The sequence below is a fragment of the Mytilus edulis genome, chromosome 1 (genome assembly GCF_963676685.1).
Source record: "Mytilus edulis chromosome 1, xbMytEdul2.2, whole genome shotgun sequence".
Taxonomy (NCBI): Eukaryota; Metazoa; Mollusca; class Bivalvia; order Mytilida; family Mytilidae; genus Mytilus; species Mytilus edulis.
This window is the reverse complement of record NC_092344.1, coordinates 43,071,765-43,083,832: the sequence shown is the minus strand read 5'-3', so window position 1 is coordinate 43,083,832 and position 12,068 is coordinate 43,071,765. Positions and strand designations below refer to the sequence as shown.

Below are 12,068 nucleotides of genomic sequence, written 5' to 3'. Positions count from 1 at the left end.
GTCAGTAAGTATCTTCAACAACGGAGAATATATTTTTCCACCAAACTTAACAACAATCTAGAGTCCGTCCGAACGGTTGATAAGATTGTACTTTGTTACAAAGATGTTGATTGGTAGACAGAAGTTAAAAACTTACTGTATGGAATTGAAAACCAACGCGTTGGTTTTTCATACCGTATGAATTACGGACCAACGCGTTGAAATTGAAACCATCGCGTTGAAAGAAAAAACCAACGCGTTGATAATAAAAACCAACGCGTTGAAAGTAAAAACCAACGCGTTGAAAATTTCATACGGTATGTACATACCGCCAATGACACGAACGGCCACTCATACATATGTAATAATCAAACAACTTATTTGTAAAGTTTGTTATTCAGGCACACTGGAGGAAAGGAAAAGAACTGTATCTTCTGAAAAAATATGACGAGGCATTTGAAACATTCCTAAATGGATTTGAAGTTTTTAGACTAGTATGTGGCAATAAAGATTTAGTTGATTTGATCATCGGTGCTGTCATTGCTTTTCCAAATATACCAGGTATGAAATAAATGACACACATAGAATTAAAACCATTGACAGAAAACAACATAAGACATTAGATATTTTTAATAGTAGACGTGTGATATTAATTTCAATTAGCATAAAATCAGGGACAAATGATATTTATAAAAATATCGTTTTATTTTTTTTATTTTTATGCCCCACCTACGATAGTAGAGGGCAATTATGTTTTCTGGTCTGTGCGTCCGTTCGTCCGTCCGTCTGTCTGTTCGTCCGTCTGTCCGTTCGTCCGTCTGTCCCGCTTCAGGTTAAAGTTTTTGTCAAGGTAGTTTTTGATGAAGTTGAAGTCCAATCAACTTGAAACTTAGATGTGTACCTTATGATATGATCTTTCTAATTTTTAAACCAAATTAAACTTTTGACCCCAATATACGGTCCACTGAACATAGAAAATGAAAGTGCATGTTTCAGGTTAAAGTTTTTGTTCAAGGTAGTTTTTGATGAAGTTGAAGTCCAATCAACTTGAAACTTAGTACACATGTTCCTTTTGATATGATCTTTCTAATTTTTAAACTAAATTAAACTTTGACCCCAATTTCACGGTCACTGAACATAGAAAATGAAAGTGCATGTTTCAGGTTAAAGTTTTTGGTCAAGGTAGTTTTTGATGAAGTTGAAGTCCAATCAACTTGAAACTTAGTACTCATGTTCCTTATGATATTATCTTTCTAATTTTAATGCCTAATTATATCTTTTATCCAATTTCATGGTCCATTGAACATGGAAAATTATAGTGCGAGTGGGGCATTCGTGTACTTTGGACACATTCTTGTTTTTCTCAGGAAATACGATCAAAACCAAAAGGGTATAAAGGAAGACAATTTCCACATGGAAAATGATTGGTTATAACACTTAGTTTCAAACGCGATATATTTGTGTTAGATATTAAGAACCAAATATCTCATCGACATGTTGCGAAACAAAAGACACATTTGAAAAACCTATGTGACGAAATGAAATATATAATCAAAATAAAATCAAAAGTTTTTTCTTCGCAAAAGGTGAAAGACCGAATTACCTGTATCAAATACTAACTGATTGGCAATTTATTTTAAACGTTCCTGTTTCTTATTTTGTTTGTGGATCCATCACTCAAAATCTTCATAGCTAGAAAGATAGCATTATAAATTCATTTTTCCTTCATGAATATAGAATGATTGATACTTTTCAATGTTTTAAAAAGTAATGTCTAAAGTCAATGAATTTTTTTTTAGACAATCTTAAAGCGACGAGGTACGAAAAATTGTTAAACACATCTTTAGTCCAGTTTTGGCCTGACGTACTGAATAGATTATCCAAAGAGTCTGAATGGAAAGTGATCAGCTACTTGATTTCAGGGTTGATTACAGAGGTTCCATCACATCTTACAGGTATATATGCAAACATATAAAAAGTTTTTTTTATGCCCGATCGAAGTAATGTCGAAGGGCATATTAATTTACCCCTGTTCGTCCGTCTGTCCATTTATCCGTGCGGATATAGATACATGATATGTTCGGCTATCTTCTCCTACAGTTCTTATGCTACAACTTTCATATTTTGTGTGTTGTTTGTAGATAAAATAGAGGTGTGCGTGTTCACAAGATTCTGATTTTTTTGTTAGTGTGTAATTAACATATGCAATATTTTTACCCTCATCATTTTGTGTACTATGTAAACAGAACTTCCAAAAGGCAAACACAGAAATAATTGACAAATTCACTATATTGCCATGAAATTTATAACATCAATGAACAAAGCTTAATAACAGTTGTGAGCCTGTGGTGTCATGGTTTTTTCCTCTCAAAGAAATTGACTTAATTTCCAAGGAATATTGCAAACAGATATAGCTTTTTGAAGTTCTTGAAAGTTTATCGTAATAATTATTATAACTATTTTTGACTTTAGGTTATGGGGCTGCATATTCCGTTGACACCAGTAAGATGCAACTGAGCACCGTGTTTAAATTTATAGAAGACAACAAAACTGATAAATCAGTTTCAAATTGGTTGACGCCAACAATGATTGTTCTTCTGTTCAAGCATGAACAATTTCTCAACTTTAAAAACGATGATAAGGACAACTGTATCCACGCTGCTGTGAAATATGCTCTTATTACAGGTAAAATGTAACAACTATAGAACATCAATGAATTGGATATTACAACTCCTAACATATGTTTTATCAGACATAGTAGTTTGTCTTACCAATAGTTGGTGTACTTCGCATTTTTTTCTAAATGGCACATGATGCTATCAAGTGCACGAATCTAACAACATATTACAATATTTCGAGGACATAATAGTACAAGCATGAAGATGTTATATTGTTGATTTTGGTAAAGATTCATTTAACGATGTACATCTCTGAGGAGCCCAAAATTTCTAGAATTGAACTTTCTTTCTTAACCTGATTTTAGGTTGATATGACTGTTTAAAAATACTTGGTGAAGATTATAATCATATGGTGGTGCACTTCTGTTTTTGCTACGGCCCTTTGAAAATACCCAATTTTGATGATTTTCCCATATTTTATCAAATTGTAGCCATTTTTGTGCTATTATCGTGAACAAAAGCACAATTCCACAATTAAACTTTTTTTCATACTTTAAAAGTGATGAAGTTGACCAATCTGAATAAATTAATCTTGAAAAACAATAGGTAGGTGTTAATATATTAAGAAAGTTTTATCGTATTTTGATACTTTTTTATGTCAAATTTACCATGTTGTCAATTTTGTAAATGTATGATTTTTCTCTGTTTTCAGAACGAAATGCATATTATTTCAACTGCTTTATTATAAATGATTGTAAAAATGCACATCTAAAAAATTTGAAAAGAAAAAAAGGTATATTGGATGAACGTGATTTTGCTAAAATCATTTCTTGTACCTTTCAACCATTTCTCAAAATTTTGGCTAAAAAAACTGACTGGTAATAGAATTTGATTTTTTTTTAACTCAAAAACTAATTATTGTAAATACACAATTTCTTAACAGAGCTAAGTATGATTAAGATATTATTAAATTCATTGCTAGTTTCCTATTGTACTACATGTTTTAGAAAAAAATATTCCAAAACGAGATTCCAACGAGACAGAAACGTCAGACGAATACATCCTTAAGAACAAGTCCGATATGGTACCAAACTGAAATAAATTAAATGTAAAGGAGTCCTACCTTTATTTTTTTCAATCTAATCGCTGTGAACAAATACATAAAAATGAATGGCATTATTATGCTGATTATGTAGTGAATGCATCCCAGGGATTCATAATATTATATTTAGTGTTTGGTCATCTATAATTGCCTGTCAATAATCTTTAATGTTTTAATTTAATACCAAATGAATTTAACCTATGACGAAATCAACTGTATAAATGATATGATACAGGTGACGTACGTCTGTTAGAACAAATGCCTGTTCAAGGAACTCCCTTCGTCAATGAATATTTGAATGGTAACAACGAGTCTCCCTACCATGTGATAACCAAGAATGGATTTACCCAAGACTGCCAGTTAATGAAACAAGTCGTGTTAATTTTGAATGATAAAAACTTCACAGCTAGTTGTAGAGACAATGCACACTGTTTACCAATATATTACTTGGAGGAAAATCAGTTTGGCGAATTATACGAAGATCTACGGAAAATATCTGGGAGTAAGTTTAAGACCTATTTGCAAAATTAGAGACAAAAGACTGTTCTAACAATTGAAACTTTTCTGATTACCCTTTGAAGCTCGCTGTCTTTATAAACTTATTTTCTATTATTTTTTTAATAAATTACATCGTGTGTATAGACATTCTTTAACACAAATATGCAAAATAACAAGCTCGGTTCCTGACAAGCACACGCAATTTATGAGTTTTAAGATATTTTCGATAGAATTTTAAAGAACTGTCATCTTGTTCTAGCATAGGCAGTATGTAAATAGATTGTTACAGGACAAAGACAGACAATGCAAGAACTCTGTGATAAATATATAAAGTGAAGTACGAGATAAGTTTCTTTTGTCTTATGCTTTTTTCCCTTAATTTCGGGAAAATTTTCAACGGGAATTATTTTATTATTATTAGTTTCACTTATTTGTAGTTACAATTGATTAGAAAATATAGGTTGCTGTTATCGGAAAAACACAAACACACACACACAATTACATATAATATCCAAAAGTGCAGATCAATTTGATATAAATAACTAAAGGTCATCGTAAAACCTTTAACCATGGGCAAAACTAATACCGTATAGCCAGCTATAAAAGGCTACGGTATGATAAAATGTTAAACAATTCAAGCTCAAACCCAAATATATACAAGTATAAACATTGAGTCTTATTAATAGTATTAAGTAATTTTAGGCGGAGAAAGTGGTTCAAGGGATGATCTTCTTAAACAAGTTAAAAAGGAATTATCACAGAAAGACTACACTGCCGCCTTACGATTGTGTTGTAGGGCGCTTATGACATTTGACCAAAATGAGATGCAAGGAATTAACAAAGAAGTATCAAGTTTGATGAGAAATATATCAGAATGTCATTTAAATCTTGGGAATGTGCAAGCTGCTTTAAATACTGCAAATGGCAGTGTGAAGTTTAATCCAACTTGTGATAGAGTAAGCATTTGGATCATTAAGTATGAATAAAGAAAACTATATATGTTATGTTGAAAATGCTAAGTGAGTAATACGAAAGAGCAATATTCTCTTCATTTTCTCTTTATATTTCTCTCATGATTTTCAATTGTTATTGCGTCTTTAAGATAGATATTATAAATTGAGAAGAGGAAATTGCTAACCATAAGTTGAAAAAAATAGTCAAAAGAACACCCACGAACAAACAAACGACAGTCTCCAATTATTACAGATAACTGTAAAGACAAATTAACACGAATCCAACTGAAGCCGAGGAGATTATAACATTATATACTATAAACTAGAAGATAACAGATCCTGCTTAATTGCTTTTATAAGTATGGCTTTGAGACGTGAAGTACCCTTTTGACATTTAATATTGACTTGCAATCAATATTTTAACTCTTTTTTAAAACAAAGACTATGGACTTATAATACATATTGATTAATGCTCTTATATTTACAGGCGAATTGTATGCTTGGTGATGTTTTATTTTCCGGCAAAAACTATCAACCTGCCATACATACGTATACAAACGCACTCGTGCTTCATACCAACGGTCTTACTTTTCCAACTGCAGATATATCAAGGATGGTCGAAATCTTAAAGAAAATTTGTCTTGTTTTTCTACGTTTAAACAATAAAGAAGGTATGTATTTTTTAGAAGAACTTTTGATTCGTTAATAAAAGATTGTTTTTTAGATTAATTAAGAAGATTATGTAAATTATTTCAATAAATTTAATTAATAAATATTATAGACATTTGCTAATTATGCACTTCATTCACGTAGCCACTTTCGTTCACTTATCCATTGTTTTAAAACGTCTGCTAACATCTCTTTTAAATGGAAAAATATATCTGTTTTACTTAAAAGTCCCTAACAAATTAAAAAAAAAAAAATTCACGTTCAACTTTTTTGTTTGTTCCTCAGTTAGCTCAATTTATCATATGTATGTTTATAAAAATCCGAATCCAGTCAGTACTCCGTGTTTATGCAAATTTGTATGAAACAGGGCTGTTTATCATTTGTCCTTGTCAAATATCATACAAGAGCTAGTCTTAATCCTTTAAGTTATTTAACTATGTGGAAGGGGTATTACACCATTGAACTTGCAATAAAGTATAACACGTCACATATACCACATATTCATTTAGATCGTCTTTAAGTGTTGCGTCTAGGAATAAATAACGAGCTAGATTCAATTCTTTACTATAGAACAATGAAAATAACTTGTTTATTAATAAATATTGTTTAAACTAAGAAATTCACCCTCTTTAATTAACCTTGGAAATTGCATGCTCACCAGTCCCCTTTTCATATCCTGCTGTACAGGAACTCAGTAATAGAGTAATAAGCAGGCTATAGAAGCCCGACATATGAAAATGTTATATAATTCAAACTAGAAATCCAACGGCCTGACTTATGCTTGAAACAAACAAACGGAACACAAATATGATGTTCGATAACAAACTAAAACCGTTGACATTTGACAGTCACATAAAGAATATGACAGGGTTAGACATGGTTGTTGGTGCCTTACCCAATACAATACATGGGCCAGTAAAATACAGAATATTACGGTGTTACACAGGGTTGTTAATGCACAACATTAGAAAAGCACAAAAAGAGGTCTCCAATAAAAACTTCTCGATTCATAACATGACAATTTGGACTATATTAGTTTTTGGACGATGAACAAGCGCAATAGACAACTTTCGAGTTCGATGTATTTCCGCCAAAAACTTTGGACTTAGTTAACATTATACGTGCGTTTAGAGGCATGTACACTTCCGTTTCCATGTTGAGCTGGTGGTTGGAAAAATATGATATATTGCACGAATTATTCGCCATTTTAAATTCTATATTTCAAGATCAGCACTGCTGTCATAAAGGAATGTGACTAAGTAGATAAGGAATACAAATTATTTTTATTTTATCCTGCACAATGACGACCACTAATACGCTTGATGAACATAAATAGTTCAGGGATACATGCGATCCCTTCTATCTGGTAAATGACGTCATAAAGGCGCGAATGACTGGTAGTGGTCTCAGATTTATTTTTATGACTAAAATCTTTGATACAATAGATTTGGGGAAGAAATATCAAACGACAGGCGAAGTGTATACTTGAAATAATTAGGAATTTTGTTTTTAAGTTATAATAAAAATTTCAATTTTGCAGCGTCCACAAACATACAAACATTGATTCCGTTTCCAGTGGAATTCGACATATGGGTTTGTGTTTTGCATAGTTTTATATTGGAGAGAGAACTTGAGGCAGCGAAATACATCGCATATTTCATGCGGACTATAAAACCTGTTTTTGTAGAGCTGGATTATGACCTTGAACCGCTCTGTGGTATGGAACTGCTGGCAAAGTTTCCTGAATGTATGTTTTTCATTGCTTACTTAATAATCTGTGGCTGTAAATATACCAATTTAACGACACAAAAAGACGACACTTTTATCAACGCAGCTGTTAGAATGACTTGTTATACTGGTAAGCTGTTTCCGAAACAATTGGTTAAATTTTTTTTAATGCCAAATTAAATTCTGTATTATCAGTTTTACTGAAATATGTCGATAAACTGATCCATGAATGCTGTTTTAAAACATATGTATATATTTTAAATGTAAATAAAATATTTCCCAATCGCCCATCTCGTATAGGTGTCATTATTAACTTTTCTAACTTATTTGTTATAAAATATCAATCGCACAGTTAAATCGGATGAAAATAAAGGTTATGTGTTCACGTCTCGATTATATGGATCTGATACGATCCTTTTTATTTTTGAAGTTCTGTACGGGATTATTTTGTTTTGCCGATTTAAGACACTTCCAAACAAATTCGTTTGAAGATCCTTACAAGCGAAGCGTAGATACAGACAAGTTGTATACGAATGAGAGTATTAAGCAATGGTTCTGTAATTAATTTTATTATATGATTATCCAAATTTGTTTGTATTATATGCTGCTTCTGCCGTTTTCGATATTTTAACACAAGGATTTAATCTCGTGAAGTAGAGCGTTAAATGTTCGATACAAACCCTATCGACAATTATGGACTATTGCAATATATTGGACAATTTTTAATGCATTGTCCTTGAAAAAAAAGGGAAGAAGAAAAAATAAAGGAAACGTTTTAAACGTGAGGGAACATCAATAAAACATCGAGAGACAAATTAATTTTAATATGGACTAGAGGCTTACATGTCTTTAAATGTTCAAATATTTTCCAGTGATTGATGTTGTCTACATTCCAAATAACTGTTCTTAGTATTTTGCTATCGACTTTGATAAGTTTACCTTTTATTTTTTAACAAAATTGGTTTTAATCAGAGCCATTTATAGCATAGCATATTTTACAGTCTTTGTATAAAACTGTTTGCAATACTGTGAGAACTTTCGTTTGTTTATAAAAAAACATCTGTTTGTAATAAGTAAACTCATTTTTACAATACAATACAATGATTGCTATTTTATATTTGCGCCAGGCGCGCGTTTTGTGTACAAAAGACTCATCAGTGACGCACGAATCAAAATATGTTAAAAAGGCCAAATAAAGTACGAAGTTGAAAAACATTGAGGACCAAAAATTCCTATAAGTTTTGCCAAATACAGCTAAGGTTATTAATTCCTAAGGTAGAAAAGCCTTCTTATTTCAAACATTCAAAGTTTTGTAAACAGTTAATTTATAATAATGAATATATCAGTGATAACTCAAGTCAACACATAGGTGTTGACTACTAAGCTGGTTATGCCCTCGGGGAATTAACTCCACCAGCTGTGGCATCAAGCCAGTAGTTGTAAATAAACTCATTATAGATAGCAGGATTGCAATTTTATATTTGTGCAAGACACGCGTTTCGTCTACAAAAAACTCATCAGTGACGCTCGAAGTTGAAGAGCATATACAATAATCATGTTCATGGTCATGATGTATAGATTCTGCGTTCTAATGTTGTTTATCATCTTAAAAACGTGTTATATTGTTCTTTCTATTGTCTTTGTTCTATTATTAATATTACTTTTACTGTTGGATTGTTTTATGTGATATCAATTTAACGTGGCGCGGTACTTAAACGTCCCGTCAATGTGTTTTTATTTATTATCTTTCATTTTTGCTGGTGTGTTTTGTATATGCGACCTTTTGTGTTTCTTTGGTTCTTATAACGTGACTCTGCATGTACTTTAAAAGATCCCGTCAGTATGATATTGTTCTATTATGTCATTTTTATGATATATTTCTATTATGAATTAAAAAATGTCAGTATGATATTTTTCTAATATATGTCATTATGATATATTTCTATTATGAATTAGAAAATACAATGAACCACAAACGCCAAAATTATTCAATCGCGTAGTGGAATGAACTATTTGTGGATTCTTATAAGTTCTATATAACTTTTAGACTATTTTAAATCTCGGTTTGTTTCTGAAATTGATTCTTACATCCTTTTGATTTTTTAACTCTATATGCTAACATTGCCCATGTAAAATTTAAAAAATTGGTCGTGTAAACATTGAACAACAAAAATATGTGACGTATAAATTTTTCTGACGTTAGACACGCGAATCAATGTATGTGTTTATAGATAGATGTTAATGTGTTCTGTTAAATTGTTCTCTTTAAAATTGTTACACGATGATGACTACTGTACCCATATTTTGACCATTGTATTTATTATGTCTGTTTAGTTCACGCATCATTGTTAATATAACGGAATTTGATTAGACTGTCATCAAAGTGAGAGGTTTAGCGCTATAAAACCAGGTTTAATCCACCATTTTCTACATTTAAAAATATGACAGTTCTTGTCCATTCGTTTTTGATGCGTTTTGTCATTTGATTTTGCCATGTGACTATGGACTTTCCGATTAGATTTTCCTCTGAGTTCAGTATGTTTGTTATATTTTTTTCCTATGTATTATACAACAAAATCACAAGTGTTGATGATAATATTGACTAATTTCTTGCCTGAACCAATTAAAGAACTTAAATGATATCATTGTGTTTTGCATATATATTAATGACTTATCTTAAAGGTATTTATATTTTCATAAAAGGTATTCCAAACGTGCTAAAAGGCGTATGCCATCACTTACAAACTGGAGAAAATAGCAGTATTACAGACTGTAAAGGAAATTCTGGTCTTCATGTTGCAGCTGCACAAACAATAGAAAAAACTAAAATAGGACGACATGAGGTTATCGAAATTCTGATAACAGCTAATATCAACCCGTTTCTTAAAAATAATGATGGAAAGCTTGCTATTGACCTTCTTCCTAAAGACGACAAAAGATCAAGGAAAGTCCTTGAGAAGCATATGATTAAAATGACTGCTTTTGAAGGTTTGTAAAGTATATAAACATTAAGTCAAGGTTCTAAATTGAAGTATTTAGTTCTAATGGTAATAATCCTTTTCCGTGCTTAATACACTTAGATTAGAATTTAATGATGAAAGCTCTTGATTTTTTGTAGAATTATCATTTTTTTCTAGCGTTCAGGTTAAAAATATGCCAGTTTCTAAATAAATACTTTTGGGTGAAGTGCATATAAACTTTAACATACATATAATGTTTTTGTGAATAAAACTCGATACTGTATTTATTAAATTATATCCAGAAAGCATAGAAAATATTGTTGTTTTTTATTTGGTCGGGTTGTTGTCTCTTTGACACATTCCCCATTTCCATTCTCAATTTTATTGACAACAACAAAAATAAAGTCAGATAATGTAATGTTTTCAATAACAAATGATAATTTCGTCATAACTTTGTAAAAAAATTACCAAAAAGGCAAAAAGGGCAATGCTAAGGCAGAGAAGTCTCTAACACGACAAAAGGACCAGATGTAAAAATATATCAACATGTATATACAACTTTGAAATGATAACCAAAAAAAAATTTAAAAAAAAATCAAACGAACAAACAATAAAAAAATAAATTTACACTATAAAGTACAAATGTATGCTTAGGTAGTTGAACAGGCACCCCAATAACCGAGACTACACTGGGGATCAACTCAAATTCTCAGGAAAGGAAAACAGTTTCTGCTCCACCAGTGGTATCTGTTGTGCTACTACTTGCAAGCAAAAAAAGAATGATTTGCATAGGGGTTTGTCTCAATCATGCAAAATAGAATAGGATTGTGTTACGAAGAGTGGAGCTATGACAAATCCCAGGTCTGTTTCATAACTAACAGTTTTGTCATATGCATATTTTGCGTGTTTTTCAGTATTTACATTTATATATATAAAATAACAAACCAGATCGCTATGGGGTAAATATGCATAAGCAGCACACATCAAGTTTTAACTTAATGCCTAACAATTAATCATTTAGAGATAGTTTTGTACACCTGGTTAAGGTTCAAATGTGAACAGTCATCGTCATTCTTTGCACTTTTATCATAGAGTCAGTTTTATGTTATATTTATAGACAAACCAGACCATCATGGTAGAGCAAATTCACCAGCAACACAACTAAAGTCAGATGCAGCATTAAATCAAAAACAGCAAACAGAAAATCAAATCCATAAACGCGAAGAACAAAATAATGAGGTTGAAGATAAATGCAAACCATGTCAGGACACGTTTAATAAATGCAAAGCCATAATCTTAGAAGATCCATCACTAGCATTCAAAGATCTGATAAGACTTATTAGGTCTAAACATAGATCTCCGAGGCACAAACAAATAGAAAAGGAATCAGTTTTAATGATTTCTGACTTTCTTGCTAAAACATCAGATTTCGGTAAGTAAACTTGTATCAGATTTTTTATGACAATATGCACTGGAAAGACAAAAAACGCCCATCTATAATTTTAATAGAATGTAGCAAGTTATGAACTATATTATGTGGGCATAAAGAATGAACTGAAAT

General features: G+C 31.3%; 1 protein-coding gene across 1 annotated transcript in view; it reads left to right on the top strand.

The window, feature by feature from the left end:
- Positions 1-12,068, top strand: part of LOC139516698 (uncharacterized) — a 61,338-nt gene that overhangs the window by 21,116 nt on the left and 28,154 nt on the right. The window contains exons 7-15 of the mRNA XM_071306990.1: positions 381-540; positions 1,779-1,934; positions 2,452-2,664; positions 3,935-4,201; positions 4,900-5,153; positions 5,638-5,821; positions 7,360-7,677; positions 10,251-10,535; positions 11,625-11,939. Of these exons, the coding sequence (XP_071163091.1) occupies positions 381-540; positions 1,779-1,934; positions 2,452-2,664; positions 3,935-4,201; positions 4,900-5,153; positions 5,638-5,821; positions 7,360-7,677; positions 10,251-10,535; positions 11,625-11,939 (2,152 nt within the window). The remainder of the gene's footprint in view (positions 1-380; positions 541-1,778; positions 1,935-2,451; positions 2,665-3,934; positions 4,202-4,899; positions 5,154-5,637; positions 5,822-7,359; positions 7,678-10,250; positions 10,536-11,624; positions 11,940-12,068) is intronic.